Source organism: Notechis scutatus, chromosome 8 (assembly GCF_049901735.1).
Source record: "Notechis scutatus isolate UNSWTSFEM ecotype Mainland chromosome 8, rNotScu1.2, whole genome shotgun sequence".
NCBI lineage: Eukaryota > Metazoa > Chordata > Lepidosauria > Squamata > Elapidae > Notechis > Notechis scutatus.
In genome coordinates this window covers 2599399-2618166 of record NC_142016.1, presented here as the reverse complement: position 1 = coordinate 2618166, position 18768 = coordinate 2599399, and the positions used below count along the sequence as shown (strand labels likewise).

The window sequence follows — 18768 nt, the reverse complement described above, 5'->3', positions numbered from 1 at the left end:
TCTGTTCCACCACGCCCTTCCCGTAATGTTATAGTTAGTACCAGAATATTTTTCTACACAAATATTGGAGCAGTTTGGGATGGGAAATTTGCCATGATGATACCAAAGCCTCATGCTAACTGCTGTGCCTTGCCTGCGATTCTCATCTTCTCAGAAACATAAACCCTTTGTGTTACTGAAAGCCTAAAAGTGTGCTGAAAATGAAGCCCCTCTAGGCAAGAGAACAGAAGCTCTGCTCCACTTCACCTGGCTTCTTACATGCTGCCAGGTTCTTTGTAGCTACAAGGGATTATGAGGCTGCTGAAACCTAAAAGAAATTCATTGAGGTAACTGAAGAATGATGCACAGGATTTGTTCCTTGCTCATTAATCCCCCTTTTCAACACATTTGAAGAGGAAGGTTTGCCACTGTTCTGCTCTACTATTTGTATGCCTCCCATTCAGATCTTTGAAAATAGCATATAGCTAGCAGCTCATTCATTCGTTCGTTTTTGGTGCCTTCACATCAGTCTTGACTCTGAGACTGCCTGGACTAGTCCTTGCAGTTTTCTTGACAAGATTTTGGAAGTTGTTTGCCCTTGCCCCCTTCTTTTGGGGCTGAGAGAAAGGGATTGGTCCAAGGTCACCCAGCTGGCTTTGTGCCCAAGGTGGGACTAGAATTCACGGCCTCCCAGTTTCTAGCCTGGTGCTTTAGCCGCTATAGCAAACTGAGTCTCTGTCAGATCTATAGGGCTGAAATCTGTTAAAATTGAAGACTTAAGTGAAACATGGTGATGAAGTTATTGTGTATATAACCTTACCTTAAAATTACTATCATAACACTTTGGGAGGTGCTAGAATAGAATAGAATAGAATAGAATAGAATAGAATAGAATAGAATAGAATAGAATAGAATAGAATAGAATAGAATAGAATAGAATTCTTTTAATTGGCCAAGTGTGATTGGACACACAAGGAATTTGTCTTGGTGCACATAAAAGAAAAAATACATTTGTCAAGAGTCAAGAATCATAAGGCACATCACTTAATAATAGTCATAGCAATCAAATCATACTAGCAAACAGTCAATAAAAATTGTTAGGATAGTATGTATGTGTGTGTGTGTGTGTATATATATATATATATATATATATATCTTTGGTTATTCGGGTTCTCTCCGCGTAAGATTCAAAGTATCTAGGCAACGTTTCGGCGAGGTCCCACTCGCCATCTTCAGGCTGGTGCTTTTGGCTTAGTGCCAGTGCAAGCAGTGTGTGACCGGAGCTGCCATCTCTATATATACAAGTGGTGGGGATGGTATATATTCTTAAGTTTTCGCAGAGTACTTACATGTATGTTATTCAGCTTTGTTCAGTATTTTCCCACGTCATTGTAGTTGTGCTTTTCAAGTTGTAGCAATGTTTGGCAGAATCTCATCTGCCATCATCAGGCTTCTGTATTGTGTTCGTCTGTGAGTCAGACTTTTACAGTGGTGAGTCAGACTTTTACAGACTTTTACAACCACTGTAAAAGTCTGACTCACAGATGAACACAATACATGATGGCAGATGAGATTCTGCCGAAATGTTGCTACAACTTTAAAAGCACAACTACAATGACGTGGGAAAATACCCGAACAAAGCTGAATAACATACATACATACATACATACATACATGTTTGTTTTCTTAATATATATATATACACATACATATATCATATCATAATATAATCCAGGTGTTAGCCCTTTTTCGGGGACCGCTTGCATTATTTGTATGGTTGAAGTGCTCCCATTGTGCTTCCCCCTGGAAGGGAATTCTGATGGAATTAGTCCACCTTTTGCCAATCACCAGCTTCAACCTGCGGGAACTAACAGCTGCTTATTCCTTTCACCATGCCCTGCCTTCTTCAGTAAAATCAATGCAATATGCATTATTTATCTTGTTTCCAGTGACACAGACAATTAGTTTATAAATTAACAAAGTAAATCTGTCTAGCTCTGTCCTGGCCCTGGGGACTATTGTCACCCGTGAGTTTTGATGTCTTGCTTAATTTGTTCAGTGTCTGTTTCTACAAATGCATTAATTGTGGAGCCAAGGAAGTCTTTGGTGACAAAGGGTTGAGGTATGTTCTTTCTCAACCCAACCTTCTCCATTAGAAAGTGCCCCTTCTCAGCTGCTTTATGGATGACCATTCTGTAGTTTGAAAGCTCCTGATAGGACATCTAGTGGGTACCACCAAGACACCAGTAAAGGGGAATATTTGTGGCTCCTTGGTGTTCTCCGAGCTTGGCTGTTTTCATGCAGACATTTCATTACCCAAACCAGGTAACATCAGCAGTACTAGAACGGAGGAGGAGCAGCGGCAGCAGCATCAACTATAGAGTCCTTGATGTTCTTTGAACTTCGTTGTTTTCTTGCAGATTTTTCATTCCAAGATTATCTTTACCTAGTTTGGGTAATGAAACATCCACAAGAAAACCACCAAGCTTAGAGAGCACCAAGAGGAACCCACACCACCAAGACAATCCTGAGGATCCTTACCTGCCTAGTAAAAGGGATCAGAGTATACAGTTTATACAGCTAAAATAGATTCAAGATACCAAACTTAATTGCATGGAAAAATCAGTGCAATTTATCTTTAGATTAAGGCTTTTCTTCTTTACAAAGAGCAAGAAAAGTAAAGTTCGAAGAGATATTTGATAGTACCAAGATCCATAATCTTCTCCATGTTATTTATTTTATATTTGCATCACATCAAACAAATTAAAATGAAAAAAGGATCACACGCATAAACAGAGTTAGAAAGTTTAGAGAAATGCAAAAAGACAACAGAAAACTGTTGAGTTGCGAGAAGCCTGTATTTTGAATATGTAAATTCAGAAATGCTAAAACCAGGATTAACAATCAAGTTTTTTTCATCTGACACTTTCTACACCTTGGGAAGTACAATTTACATGCACCTGTACTATCCAAGCAGGAAAAAAGGAGAGTGCAATAAGAAAGCAAATTCACTTCCTATTTGTAAAAATGTAAGTAGTAGTTCGATATACTGTACTCAGGAGACCTCAGTCCCCTAAAATGATAGAAAAGAAATAGCAATTAAAATAAGGATTTGAGACAGAAGAGAAGAAAAAAGGCAATTGCCATATCCATCTTAAGTACATGCATCAGAACAAAATATTCCAGCCTCCCTCAACCATGATGCAACATTGCCAATCTGAAATAACCCTGGTGGCTGCATAAGCCAACCCCAACTGTGTTTTGATGTGTGGATTGCTTGGATCTATTCTGAAGCTGCTCAAGGGGAATCTGCCTTCCTAAAACCTAAGCAGACCACTCTGCAGCCTTCAATCAAGGTCAATGAGGTGTTGGACAGTATTACTTGTCTGTTGTGTGGATGCTTATGTGTTTTGGTGGGTGGGGTTGTGATTGGGGATTGTCATTTGTGTGTGCGTGTTGGGTCTGGTTTCTGGGTGTTATGTGATTTTCATTGTATGTGTATACTATATATATACACACAATGACAATAAATTGATTATTATTATTATTATTATTATTATTATTATTATTATTATTATTATTATTATTATTTAATCTTTAGTGAGATTCACAGCCTTTGGGGCTGGTTGGTAGCTCAACAGCTCAAGTCCTAAGCAAGGACCTAGGAACCGTTCAGGGAGCATCGGAGGATATAAGCTGTTCCAAGTAGGGTGTTTTTTTGTAGAATCAGAGTATTCAAGTCTGATAAGTTCAGAATTTTCAAATAGCGAGGTAGCTCTTTAGGTATTGATCCAAGGGCTCCAATTACAATTGGGATAACACACGATTTCTTTTTCCAAAGTCGCTCAACTTCAATTTGTAGGTCCCGATACATTGTGATTTTTTTTTCTTACTGCGTGTTTTCAATTCGTGCGTAACCAGGTATTGCAATGTCAATGAACCAAACCTTTTTCTTTTCAACTATTGTTATGTCAGGTGTGTTGTGGGTCAAGTGCCTGTCCGCCTGAAGTCCCACAAGATCTTGACTTTTTCCTTTTCCAGAACCTTCTCAACCTGATGTTCCCAGTAGTTGTTACTATACTCAAACCCAAACTTCATTATTATTATTATTATCATTATCATTATTCACAAAAATGACAGTGTACAGAACAAATGAGAGAAGTATGCTGGGTTTAGTATCACAAATCACTAGTCAAACACTTCCCAAGCGTTAAGGACTGTGTGATGTATCGGCGGATTATGCGAGCAGATCCCAGTAAAGTGGCCTTCTGCAGCTGACCAATGGTGATCTTGTCAGCGCCAATTGTTTTTAAGTGCTTGCCGAGGTCTTTAGGCACAGCACCCAGTGTGCCGAGTACCACTGGAATCACCTGCACTGGTTTATGCCAGAGTCTCTGCAGTTCAATTTTCAAGTCCTTATATTATTATTGTTGTTGTTGTTGTTATTATTATTATTTCATTTGGTGACTACTGTTCGAAGTTACAATGGCACTGAAAAAAGTAATATGACCTTTTTTCACAAGAGCACTATGTGCCGTAGGGCCAGGTTATCTATGGAATTTTTCTCATGGTCACAGGATCAAAATTGAGATGCAGCATCCTGGGGTCATTTGATCCCCTTTTGTGATCTTCAGACAAGCAAAGTCAATAGGGAAACTGGATTCATTTAACAAGGGTGTGTCTAACTTAACAGCTGCAGTGATTCACTTAATAATTGTGGCAAGAAAGGTTGTAAAATGTGGCAAAATTCACTTAATAAATTTCTCACTTAGCAACAGAAAATTTGTGTTCAGTTGTGGTCATAAGGCAAGGACTACCTGTAAAAGCTAAAGTGGATAATCTACACACATTTGCTTCTTAGGAACACAAAAAAAGTTGCAGATATTATTTAATATGTTACCCTTCAAACAAGAGTCCTTCTCCAATTCCTTTGTGATGGTTGTTAAGAGAGATTCTTGTTCCCCTAAGAAACTGCTCACCAAGTCAGTTCGATATTTTAACCAAAGCTACGGAGGGGTACCTCAACAGGTGGCCCTGCCTGGCTAACTTAGTCAGGATGAGATACTGAGCCCTTCCAGGACTGGTTAGTTCTTGGACAAGAGATCCCCACAGAATCCTGGGGCTGTAGGCTGCAGTGAAGTTTAAAAACATCCTTGAATGAGGGGGAAAGCACTTCTGTTTGGTTGCCAGAGAACATCATAGATGTGGCATCATTAGGTGCTGAGCTACTTTACCTAAAGGAGATGCAGTTCTAAGATCTACTCAGATCTCTGTGGAGACTCTCAATCATCCAGGTCGTGGTTGTCCCAAAGGTTTTTTTTCCAAAAGGCAACTGGACTTGGGTTTTTTTGTTTTTTTTTGAAAATGTGTCATGCCCCTGTTGGAGTCTGATTCCGAGGGGGAGGTCAAACAGCTGACAGGGAGTGGGAGTGTGGCTCCGGTGGCTGTGGAGGAACCTGGAGAAGGGCACAGTCCAGCTGGGCATTCAGAGAAGACCCAGGGCCACCCCCTCTTCATCCTAGGGCACACAGGGAGGAACGGATAAGAGAGCAACGTGGGTTACAGGGGAGAAAAAGGCCCTGATTCCCTTCATTAGCTGCAGCTGGGAAAACAGGATTTAAAAAGGGTGTTTGTGCCCAGCACCTTGCTGGAAGCAAAGTGTGAATTGTCTTTGTTTGTCAAGTCTTATCTGGGTTCCTGCTCCTCCCAACTGTGTGTGTTTCGTTATCTTTTGATGTGTGCAATTCTTTATCCTGCCCTGTCTCGTTAATTGCTGCAGCTTGGTTTGTGTTAGTTTTTATTTATAATTTATATGTACTTTGGGATCGGACTGAATTTCTTCCCTTTAAAAACTGTTCTTGGGAGAGTTTTCTCTCCAGCTGATGATAACTGGACTTTGGGGGCCAAGTAGGAGGAATTAAAGGGACTTTACCTACTTTTGGGGCTTTGTTGTGCCACACCCCTTTGGGTCATCACAAAATGTTTTGCTTGTCATCCAAGAAGCTCCTTCAGTTAAGGGAAGATGAGTATAGCAAAACTTTTACAAAGAAAAAAACCAAGAAAGGCCAGTTGCCTTTTGGAAAAGCAGCAATGATTTGGGACATTTCCCCAAATTGTATTTCCTTTGCTCCCCTATATCTTCCCTGCTTATCTCTAACCACTACTTTCTCTGCCTGTACTTCTTGCTGATTTGCTTTGCAGAAAGCTGATTTGGCGGTCGCTCCCCTCACCATCACCCATGTTCGGGAGAAAGTGATCGACTTCTCCAAGCCCTTCATGACTCTCGGAATCAGCATTCTCTACCGAAAGGCCAATGGAACCAACCCCAGTGTCTTCTCCTTCCTGAACCCACTGTCTCCTGACATTTGGATGTACATCCTCCTTGCTTACCTGGGGGTTAGCTGTGTGCTTTTTGTGATTGCCAGGTAAGGAACTTGCCAAAAATAAGCCTTGGGTACATAGTAAGAGTTTTCCGCTGAGCCCCTCTTCGTGGATTGGCCTCTATACCATATAAGACCACCACCCCTTCCTTTCTCTCCCTCACTAGAAGGGGTTTTCACTCAGATTTTACATGGTTAGAAGAGAAGGGGTGCACCACTAGCTCCCACTGTCTGGCTATGCTACAAAACTATCTCACCATCTCATAAAGTCCCCCCTAATCTTGAAGGAAGCAAAGGCAGTTCATGTTCTTATGGATTTGGTCTAGTAGTTTCATCCATTTCCATCAGTTCAGCCGCTGATGGCTTTGCTTAGAGTCTGTCATTGAAATAATTTGCCCTGCATCTTTGCCCAACACTTAATCATTTATGGCAGGTGTCTCCAAACCTGGCAATTTTAAGACTTGTGAACTTCAACTCCCAGAATTCCTCAGCCAGCATGAGCAACTCCCAGTCAGTATGGAGGAACTCCCTCAGCCAGTAGAATTCTGAAAGTTGAAGTCCATAAATCTTAAAGTTGCCAGGTTTGGAAACCCTTGATTTATGAGAAGACTGGATGCAAAAATGGGTGGGGCTGTAAGGTCTGCACTTCTTCTTCAACACCACTACTAGTGAAGGTGCAGGATCCCTTCTCCATTGCATGTACTTCCTGACCATGCTGGTATGCAATCTGCATGTTGCCCCTGCCCCGTAATTGTTTGTTCAGTCTAGGCCTGGGACTAAGTGGCTCCAATAAATTATCTACCATTTTGACATGTGGGCTGGCATTTCAGCTGTTGGGAAGAGGCATGGCATAGAAACTTCCCCAAGACTTAGTGGGTGACTAGTGCCTTTCTCTCTTCTTTCCCAACCAGTAACACCACCCTCAGTCTGATTAGGTTCACTTCAATGCTGATGGTCCATAACAAGGGTCTTCAAACTTGGCCACTTTAAGACTTGTGGGCTTCAACTCCCAAAATTCCTGAGCTAACATGAGTGGAGGGGGAATTCTAGGAGTTGAAGTCCAAAAGTCTTAAACCTGTCAAGTTTGAAGACCCCTGGTCTATAAGATGTGACCTTGACAATGGGTTACATGATGAACTGCTAGGAAATGAAAGCAGCACATCACAGAGCACTAGGTGCCGTAGGGCCAGGTTATGTATGGAATTGACTTTGTTGCATTAAACATCAGCTTGTCCCACTTGTTGAGGCAGGGGAGGCAGAGTCTAGGACAGAGGTCTTCAAACGTGGCAACTTAAGACTTGTGGAGTTCAACTCCCAGAAGTCTCCAGCCAGGTATCCTGGTCTAGGACAACTCACTGCAGGACAACTGGCCACAGACAACAAACTACGGGAAAGAATAATATTGAAGAAAGGATGGAATAGAATCGTTAAAGAAAGGGTGCCAAAGGAGGAGCAAAGTGAAATGTGAATGATAAAAAATAAAGTCTTAATTCTTTTAAATAATTAAGTTGAACTGCTGAATTATTCTTCAGCAAGTAGGCCAAGTTGAGTTGTCCAAGTCCAGGGAAGGCATGCTACAGACCCGTCTGTCAATGACTTCTGACTGGTGGGGTCAAGGAAGAGTGCCTTTCCTGCTGCTGGTGCACTTGGTGGAAGGTCTTGCCCCAGAGGCAAGATGGGGGTGAAGAAAGCCCTCAATCTTCTGACCTGCCATAAAGGGGTCAAAACCTGGCTTTGTAGCCTTGCATTGGGGACACGGGGGCCCACAGAGGGCTGGATGGCCTCAGGAGGTCTCCCCCCCCACCCCCCCGCCTGTGCCTGTATTAACAACTCTTGGTCTCCCCATCTCTTGCAATTTTATAATGCTGTTTTACATTTTTAAAAATTTAATCTTAAATTATTGGCTTTTAATGTCTTATTCTATTGATTGAATTGTACACCATCCAGAGTGCCCCTCTGTGAGGAAGATGGGCACTTAATAAGTTTGATAAATAAATAAATTTGCCATCATCATCATCATCAGGACCAAAAAGAAAAGATAGGCTGTGTCATGAAACTGGTTTGTGAATCTACTCAGCACATACTAGAGGTGTGATTCAATTTTTTTTACTACCAGTTCTGTGGGCGTGGCTTGGTGGGCGTGGCAGGGGAAGGATACTGTAAAATCTCCAGTCAGAAGTGGTATTTGCCGGTTCTCCAAATTACTCAAAATTTCCGCTACCAGTTCTCCAGAACTGGTCAGAACCTGCTGAATCCCTCCTCTGGCACATACATGCAGAAACTTGCAATATTCCACCCCCCACCACACACAAATACATTCACACAAACAAAGAGACAGATTTTGATAATACAGTTCTACCCTAATGTAAAACCAGCTGGTGGTCCGAGATGCAAACAGGATGATTTAGTTCAACTTCGTAAGGATTTCTACCTGTAAGTGCAGTTCAGTCCTGGAACCCTCTCGGTTTTGGGAGTCCTGAATCCTGGCTCCCAGCTTGAAAAGGAAGTTTGTATTCCCTGCCCTGCTCAAGGAGGATGGATCGGTTTGGGTTATCAAGCCTTTGAGTTTTGCCAGGTTCCCTGTATCTTGAGAGATTTGCATGCTAGATTTCTTGAATTGGCTTTCCTATGATACCAGTGGTATCTCAAGATTGGTTTTACTTTCCTGAATGGCCCCAACTTTCCTGTCAGTGAAAACATAGATTCAGCTAACCAAATGGTCCTGATTCTTAGCTATAAGCGAGGAAGCGGCCATGCTGTCCCACAAAGGTGGGAGAAGAAGCTGAGAGGTTGAGATCCTCACCCCCGCCCCAACAAAGATTCCTTTTCGTTGAAAGGGAATTCTACACTTCTGGCAGCAGCTAGAGGCAGCCACGGACACAGTCTTAGGTTGCAAATCATCCAAGCAGACTTTTGTGGATGCAGCCCCACCCAGAACTAGTGAGGGGCAACTTGGCTGCCTTCGTTGCATCTGTTGAAAAGAGAAAAGTGTCACATACTCAGTATGACCATTTCTCTCTTGCTGACAGCAGGTGGGGAAATGGCTTCCTACCCCTCCCGCTTCCTGGGGGCGGGTTAATGGGAACTAACAGAGAGGTGGGAAACCCGCTGAGACGGCCTCTTGTCAGTTTAGCCAGAGCCTGTGTCCAGTTGGAGATTAGAGAGAAGAGCAGAGGCTCCGGATGATTATCTCCATCAGCCTCAGGGCTGGGGGAGGGGTGATGACACTGTGCTGGCTCCCGGGGGCCATTACAGCATTTGGAGGTGATTACCTGAGTTTAGTGCCTAATACCCTAATTTCGTATAATGTGCTTGTCAAAATTAGCTCTGCAGGGAGCAGACCAGCTCCTTGTTTGCTCTGACAGATCTGGATTGGCTAAGTGGTTACTGCAAAGGGTGCGAGGTGACGAAAGCTTTAGAGATGCCTTTTGCCAACACTGAGATATATTGAAGAAGTGCAAGATCTGGGCTATCATCCCTCTCAGTCAGGATACCCTTGCAAAAACACCATTCATAGGAGGGGCAGTGGGCTTTTAGTATCTGTGTCTCTCTTTATACTCAGACAATTTTACCATTTCATTGCTGTAACTGGGAGCAAGTGAAGTTGGCTTTGGGAATACTTGGCAGTGAAGCCCACGGTCCTCTGCCTCTCCCTTGCTGGGAACCTGCCATATCTGCTGGTCTTTATCCCTCATCCAGTGATGGGATCCATGACTTCTAAAACTCATGACGTTTAAAAGCAAGCCCACATTGCTTCTACAGCTGCTGATTTCATCTCCACGCCATTTTCCATGCCATGCATTTCCAGCATTATTTGAGAGGCCCAATGAGATTATTGAAGAATAAGCTACACTACAGGCCACCCAACCACACAGAAGAAATAGATGACCGCTTTGCTAAGCAACTAACGAATGTATGTAGGAAACCACAGTGCTATCACAATAGCAATGGGAGACTAACTACTATAATATTCACTGGGAGACAAACTCTGCAGTGAGTGGGAGATCAAACAAATTCCTAACCAACTTACCTGACAATTTTGTCATCCAAAAGGTAGAGGAGGGAACTAGAGGAAAAGCTATACTGGATCTAATTCTACTAACAGAGAAGAAGTGATAGAGGGAGTTAAAGTTACTGCAACCTTGGGTGAGAGTGACCACGTCATATTGCAATTCAATATAATGCAAACAAAAGCAATAGAGCATAGCATAATAGAACATAAGTTTCTTCCAACATATAAATAGCAAGAAAAAAATCAAGGAAACAGTCAGTCCACTAATACTTCACGTGATTTTGATTCTATGCCTGTTTATACAACCAAGGATTGTATTAGCTTGTTTGGAGGCTGCTGTACACTGCTGGCTCATGTTTCAGTGATAGTCCACTAGGACTCCCAAGTTGTCTTTCATAGTTATTATTTTTAAGCCAGGTTTCACCTAATCTATACTTGTAACTTTGGTTTTTCCTGCCCAAGAAATAATCAAATAAGTATGATGTAGGAGGTATTTCTAGTGAGTCTTTTGGAAGCCAAACTGAGTAGTCCTGCACACCCTTATTTACTGGGAGACCCATAGCGAGCAGAGATCTTCAGGGCATCCCAGTGACGTAGACTAGACTGGGGAGTTTAAACATAAAGCAAAGCAACCATTTCCATGTTGCTGCCTACATGGACTATCCAGAAATTGTTTGACTTGAAGGAGGTTTTGCCTTTTATCAGTAGAGTGAAACTGTTGGGGATGGGGGGGGCACCTTTACCTTTATTAAAGAAAAAAACATTTAGAGAAGTTTGCCTGGGTTATGTTTTGTGTTCTTACATTTGCTTAGTGATGAGACAGGCAAGGAAAGTGCATGTAAATGTATGAAGGTTCCTTAATTATGGATGGTGAACATGATAGACTCCTAAGGAAAAGAAAGGCAGAACTCTGTATCAAAACAAACATACACACACAAAAAAAAAAACCCTGAAAAAGGCTGTGACCTCACCTCTGCAGCTGAACAATTGTTTCTCTACCCTATCTGTGGAAGAAAATACACAGATGCCTGGAGAAGAGTCTTCCTCATGTGTTCCAGTGACAAGTAGCTCAGCCTTTCCCAAAGGGGAAAAAAAGGTGTGTGTGTTGGTGATCCATAACTCACTACTCAAAGAAACAGAGTCATCAGTTTGCAGACCAGACCCTTTTTCTAGGGAAGAGCGTTGCGCAAAGATTAAACATGTGACAGAAAGACAGACTAAAATAACCAAGACCACAGATTATGCTCATTTTCTTCTCTTTCATGTGGGGATAAATGTTAGAACTAAGAGCCTGAAAACACTTCCAAGGCACTATAAGCAACTAGGCAGAAAAGCAAAACATCTGGGTGCATTTCCAATGGAAGGTCAACATTCAATGAGGGCATGGAGGATTCTAGAAGTAAACCTCTGGTTTAAGCAATAGTACCACTGATGGAACGGATTTCTGACATGCCTAGCTGACAGCTTTGTCACCCAAAAGGTGGAGGTGGGCACTAGAGGGCCAGCTATACTGGACTTAATCCTAACTAATAGGGCTGAAATGGTTGAGAGAGTAGAAGTTACAGGAGCTTTGGGGGAGAGTGAGCATATCATACTAGAATTTGCTATAATACAGGTACTGATATTTTAAGACTTTAAGAGAGATGACTTCAACAAACTGAGAGAGATATTAAGAAGGATTCCATGAATGTAAATCCTTGAAGGAAAAATAGTTCAGGATCCATGGTAAATTATGAAAAACAAAATACTAAAAGCTCAAACAAAAACAACACTATAGAGGAAGAAAAATTTATTTATTATTTTTATTTATTTGATTTGCCAATTGTTTACAAGATAATAAGTATAAGTGTATACATAGTTGTGAATACATGAAATGGGTACATATAAGAAAAATAAAAGAATAAGAGAAACAATATAAGAAACTTCGAATGAAACCAACATGATTGAGCTCTATGGCAATCTGAGGGAAAGAAGAACAAATATAAAAATGGAAAGAGGTGCATATAATTAAAACATAATGCCAGCAAATAGCTCGAATCGACAGGGATAAAGTCAGGAAAGCTAAGACTCAGAATAAACTAAGAAATGTTGTCAGGCTAGGGGAAATGTTGAAGAAAGGAGGGGGGAAATTATGCATGTATACATATTCATAAGTAATAGCATAATAGATTATAGGTTCCTTCTTCCCTTTCTTTTATCTACAGAGGACAAAATGAAAAACCAAATAAAATAATTTTCTAACTGCTAATAAACTGACTGCTCAATAATCCACACTTTTACCCGGTATCAGTGTCAGGTTGACCAATCTGGCTCCTTCTTTCTGGATCCTATCTAGTGCTTCTTCCCCCTATTTTGTGAAGATAGGATTAATATTCATCCTTTAATCCTTAGAGAAGTGCTCCAACATGCAGTGACATCTTCACGCTCCTTCAAAATTCTTAGATAAAATGTATTTGGTCTTGGAGACTCAAACTAATACCTGGTGAAAACGTTGCCACTACTTCCTTTTGCTAGTGATATAGCAAAAAGAAAGGAACAAAAAGCGTGTGTGTGGAGGGGGTTGAGCCCCTTTTTGAACTTCCAGCATTTTACTTTGGAGTAGAGTCACCCACCCTTAGACTTTAGAATTTCCATCCGTGGGATCCCACCTAGTATTTCTCTAAGATTTTGCAGCTGGGTGTCCCGAAATCTCCCTTTCATGTATAACTTTGTTCCTGTGACTAGAAGAATGAAATGAACTTAGGAAGGTTCTTTTTGTAGAGATTTGGCATTTTGCTCTCCAAGGATCCTCTTGATGGGAATCGATCCTAAAACAGAAAATATTTTCCTGGGGAGTGGAAGAACCAGCCAAACACTGAGGATGGGAGATGGAGAAGCAAGGGGAGGGCTTTGCAGTCTAGGTTGAGTTAGTTTTCCAATGAATGTTTGGGCACTTGATGTGTCCCATCATTGTATTCCTGAAATGCTGCAATAATCCTATATGAATTCACCTACAGTATTTCATTTTTCCACAGAGCTGCCTCATGTGTGTGCGTGTGTGTGTGTGCGCGCGCGCATGGACTCTCCCTTTTATGCCTCTTTCCATCCTTTGCCAGTACCTGTTCTAGTAATATAATTAATTAATATAATTAATGTGCCCAAAAGTTGCGAGGAGAAAGTTTTTCCCAAATGAGGATCTTTTTCACAGCTAACCACCCTTTCTGTGAGTCCTCCCAGGACAGAAAGATTTCTATCACCTGCACAGTTATTCAGAACCTCAGGGGTGCCTCTGCTTAAGTGGAGACACGATTCGCACCAGCCAGAGGATGGGATGCCAGCAAGAAAATTGGCCTCACTGCACGGATGGCAAGTTTTGCTTAGTCTAGCTTCCATTTTATTCTCCTAACAGGGCCCTGGGATCAGTGGTGGGATTCAAAAAATGTTACTACCAGTTTTGTGGGTGTGGCTTAGTGTCCATGGCAGGGGAAGGATACTGCAAAATCTCCTTTCCCTTCCTACCCCACTAACCTGCTTTCCAGCTCCGTTCTCCTGCGCAGGGCAACCAAAGAAGACCCAGCCAATCAGCTGGGACTCAATGGTAGGCGGAGAATAGATGGGCCAGTCAAAAGTGGTATTCTGAACTACTCCAAATTTCCACTACCGGTTCTCTAGAACTGGTCAGAACCTGCTGAATACCACCTCTGTCCGGTATCATTTGTCTTCTCTGGCTTGACTTGCTCTCCTCCTCCTTTGCTCCCAGCTTGCTGGTTTGTAGAATTTCTATCCTGGTTTTTACCATAAAACCCTCTAAATCACTCTCTCTTTAGTACAAATTGTTGCCAAGAAAACAACCTGGATCTGTTTGCAATCATTGGGAATGAAATTTAACTTAAAGCAGGCTACAGTCCATCATTTCAAATGTTTGTCAGCATTTCTGCACTGGGCACATACATGTATATTGCTATGAATACCATTCAGGACATAAAAAGTCCATACGAAGCCTTTTATTTTTATACACATCAAAACATGTTTATGCAAAGCCCCTTCCTCTTACTGATCCAAATTGATTGGGGTCTCTCTTCTCAGAGCATGCAACTTTGCAAAATAAAGGGAGAAAGACAAAGGGAAATTAAACTATAAAAGCTACTTTCACAATCCATCTGCATCTCATTGCCTGAAGGATATTGTGGCTATGTGTGTCAGCCAGTTTCACCAAAATGTCAGTAATGTACTGCCATAGGCTGCTTCTCCAGTGATGATTGGGGAAGGCCAACTTCTGAATTCCACTTTTGCTGGAATCTGGACAGGGAGGCCAACCTGATTCAAATTACCCAAGTGGTGCCCAACCCACGGCATTTCTCTCCTGCCCATTCGTGCCTGTCCTCACTGTAGGATTAACACCTCCCCTTCTTTCCACATGTAGGTTCAGCCCTTACGAATGGTATGATGCTCATCCATGCAACCCGGGGTCAGACATTGTCGAGAACAACTTCACCCTCCTCAACAGTTTCTGGTTTGGAATGGGAGCCCTGATGCAGCAAGGTGGGTCTCCTCTTCCTCCCTCCTTTGGTTTCTTGTATTGCTCTATGCGCATGTGGCGTGCTTCTCGATTGCCAGGTGCAAGGTGAATGTTGTTGTTAGGGGGGGAAAAGCCTTGGAGCAAGAGATGTAATAGGGTGACTTCTCTCCTTCATGGTTACAAGCAGCAGCAGAGCGCTAAGGAGTTGCTGTCATCACACAATGACAAGCAAAGACATTGCTTTTGAAATGGGGGGGAGGGGGTGTCTTTGGGCAGTCTCTGAAGAGCTTGTCAAGATCAGCTTCTCTGTCTCTTCCACTGGGGAGTATCTTTGGAGCACAGGCGAGACCTACTTCTCCCTGATGGAACCACCCAGTCCAAGGGGTCATGAGGAACGAGACTTCCTCTCCTCCATACAAGACCTGCTTCAGGTTTACTCACCAGCCCTTCCTGCCAGGAGGAAGTGGAAGTCCAGGGGCTTCCACAGGTCTAAATAGCTAAACTAATGGAAGGCCCAGAAGGCAGAAGGGATCCAGCAGGCAGTGCATTTCCCTTTGCTCAAAGCCTGACAGGGATTATTACTCAGCATTTGCTTTGGGTACTTTTTCATTCGTGGAAAAAAAGAATAAAGGCCCAAGGTACACAGGGAGGCCTCGGACCAGGGCCAGAGGGACCAAGCTGGGGAGGGTGAAAAAGTCATGGTGGCAGTTGCAGCTGCACCCTAGAAGACTTTTGCGTGCCAGGGTGACATTGGCACATGCACAAAAAGAGGGAGGCTGTCATCATGTTCTTATTGAATGTTTGGCCCCGGTCTATGAACGCCACTAATCAGAACCTATCTAAGGTTCCATTGGAAGCTGCCACTTCATAATTTTTTAAGCAATGTACGTCCTTTCTTTCTGAATATTAATCCAATTCTCTAATTTGCCATGCTCTGCATAGTCACAAATCTGTTCTGAGCATCGTAGCCATATTGGAAAATGGCACAGAAAGAATGCAACTGTTTGAGTTTTCAAGAACTCTGCATCAGGCAAGAAGTTATCCAGTGGCCAGTGAGGGGGTGGAGAAAGTTTGAACCCGATGGCCTCAAGGACTCTTTCCTGAAGAGAACAAAAGCCAGATCTCACATTCCTGAGACCTGTAGGTGGAAGGACAAGGGGCAATGCATGGAAACTCATCAAGGAGAGAAGCAACCTAGAACTAAGAAGAAATTTCCTGACAGTTAGGACAATTAACCAGTGGAATGACTTGCCTTCAACACTGGAAGTTTTTAAGGAGAGATTGGACAACCATTTGTCTAAAATGATATAGGGTTTCCTGCCTGAACAGGAAACCTCCAAAGTCCCTTCCAACTCTGTTCTGTTCTATTCTGTTCTGTTCTGTTCTGTTCTGTTCTGTTCTCTGGAAATGGAGGTTGTGATAGGTTTGCTGGGATCAACTTACACTGTAATTCCAAGAGGACAGGAGAATCAGTGCTGTAATTCATAGGTTTTGATTATGCCTATATTTTAGGAGCAAAGAAAATGGTTACCTTGTCCAATTTTGAAAACAGAGGCAATGTCCAACTGACTTTCCTTCCTTCCTTCCTTCCTTCCTTCCTTCCTTCCTTCCTTCCTTCCTTCCTTCCTTCCTTCCTTCCTTCCTTCCTTCCTTCCTTCCTTCCTTCCTTCCTCTCCTTCCTTCCTTTCCTTCCTTCCTCACTTAAAATTATGTTGATATGGCTTCAGCACATGTATTTGATTAATTCCCCTTGTATCACATTTTCTTAGAGAAACTTCCTAACATTAAGGACAGTGAAACTTTTGACCCAGTGTGGCATCATGCTCCTTTTCTATCCAGGATGCTTCCAACTGGATTCTTGCACCAAGTAGTGGGTTGAGCATGATGGGCTCAGGAAGTCTTTCCATGTCTGTGAATTGTAGGCTTGAGAAGGTTCACCAGGAATCTGGCCAGCCAGCACAGAAAGAAGGCCCCTTGGATGGAGCGGTCTAGGGAGCAGCAAGGGGCCAGGTCCCCCAAGTTTTCAGACCTCCTATCCAGTGGTGGGATTCAAATTATTTAACAACCGGTTCTCTGCCCTAATGATTTCTTCCAACAACCAGTTCACCAAACTGCTGAGATAGTTAACAACTGGTTCTCCCGGACTGGTGGGAACTGGCTGAATCCCACTGGTCCTATCTTGAGTATTCTTCCCCACAACTGCTGTCCCTTTTCAGCACTGAAGCACAGTGGAGATACAGTTTTAATATCTTTGAAGGCATACACTTTTTCTTCCCTTAATTTTCAGCCTTCTGGAGGATGGGTTTCCTCCACTGGTTCCCTTTTTAAACCTGGTTCCACTTGGAATCAGGAGCAGAAGAGATAAAACCATCCACGGATGTCCTTCTCTTTTTGGACAAAGTCACCGTAGGGCTGTAACACATTTTAAATGGCATTTTCCTACCCTTGGCTGCTATTTACAAACCTAATCATTTCTTGCCCAGAGGTTTGGACTTTTTATATATTAAAAAAAAGCAACCCTGTATATTTGAAGAATGTCCTCAGAGTGAGCTCTTTTGAAAAACAATCCACATAAAAGGAGTTTCTTTTTATTTTAAATGATTGAACAAAAGAGACATAAAGGTTCACAAATGGCTTGCTATTCAAATCACATAAAAGCTGCTTAGTTAATTGCTCTGATTTGCAGCTTCCCATAAATTGCTGGCTGTGCCCAGAGGTCAGCAGGAATGGGCGGGGAATTTCTGCCAGCAGCACGAGAGAATGGAAACAGCAGGATGGTTTTCTTAGGCGTCACTCAGGTTGACCTGGTGTAATTGGGGTGCAGCTCAGGACTGAGGGGTTTGGGGGAGGGGGGCTGTTCAGCCCGTGACTGCTTCTCTCTCTCTCTCCCTTCTTTCCCAGGCTCCGAGCTGATGCCCAAAGCTCTTTCCACTCGGATCATCGGGGGGATTTGGTGGTTTTTCACCCTCATCATCATCTCTTCCTACACGGCAAACTTAGCTGCCTTCTTGACGGTGGAGAGAATGGAGTCTCCCATTGGCTCCGCAGATGATTTGGCCAAGCAGACCAAAATCGAATATGGAGCAGTCAAGGATGGAGCCACCATGATCTTCTTCAAGGTGAGCTTCCAACCTTTGTGACTCTTTGTGAGCCTCTGTCACAGCCGAGGGAGCGAGCGGAGCCTCTGGGTCCATGCCGACCTGCCAGTGGGATGGTTCTTGGCCCTCTCCTCTCCGCCCATCTCTAAGGGGGCCCCACTGCCTCCCCTTTCGGCCTCCCTCAGCTTTCCAAGGGCCCCATCAGTGTAAGCAGGAAGTGGTTTGCCCAGGAAAGCAGGCAGAGGAGCCTGGCAATTGGCAAAGGTCCCAAGGCAGCCGGGGAAAAGGTTGCCTGTGGCTGAGAAGCTCCCCAGGCAGTGGTGGGATTCAGATTTTTTTTTACTACCACTTCTGTGGGTGTGGCTTAGTGGGCGTGGCTAAGTGGTCATGTGACTGGGTGGGTCAAAAGACAGAAACTCCCTTTAACAATGCTCTTGCTTAGCAACCATAATTTTGGACTTAATAGTTGTCATAAGTCAAGGACTATCTGTGCCTTTCTCTGCATGGCAGCCTTGCCTGGTAAACTCCTTCCCTTTTCTGGGAATTTCTCCTCTGCATTAGAGGCACCAAAATAACTCAGATGACATAAGGTCTCCTGCTGGAGCAGGGGGTCAGACTAGATGACCTCTAAGGTCCCTTCTAGCCCTGGATTGTTGTGCTGTTTCAAAGCATCCTCTGAAGCTGTGTCTAGTGCCAGGGTTTGTGGTCCTTCCTTCCTCTCCTTTTTCTCTCCCTCCCCCCCTCCATAGCTCATTCACTTTCCCTTCCCTCTTTCTCCTTTCCCTCCCTCCCTCTTTCTTT

General features: G+C 43.1%; 1 protein-coding gene across 1 annotated transcript in view; it reads left to right on the top strand.

The window, feature by feature from the left end:
* GRIK3 (glutamate ionotropic receptor kainate type subunit 3) overlaps positions 1-18768 on the top strand; it is a 245188-nt gene that overhangs the window by 210136 nt on the left and 16284 nt on the right. Inside the window, exons 11-13 of the mRNA XM_087970273.1 lie at positions 6181-6404; positions 14774-14892; positions 17771-17988. Coding sequence (XP_087826399.1) covers positions 6181-6404; positions 14774-14892; positions 17771-17988 — 561 coding nt within the window. The remainder of the gene's footprint in view (positions 1-6180; positions 6405-14773; positions 14893-17770; positions 17989-18768) is intronic.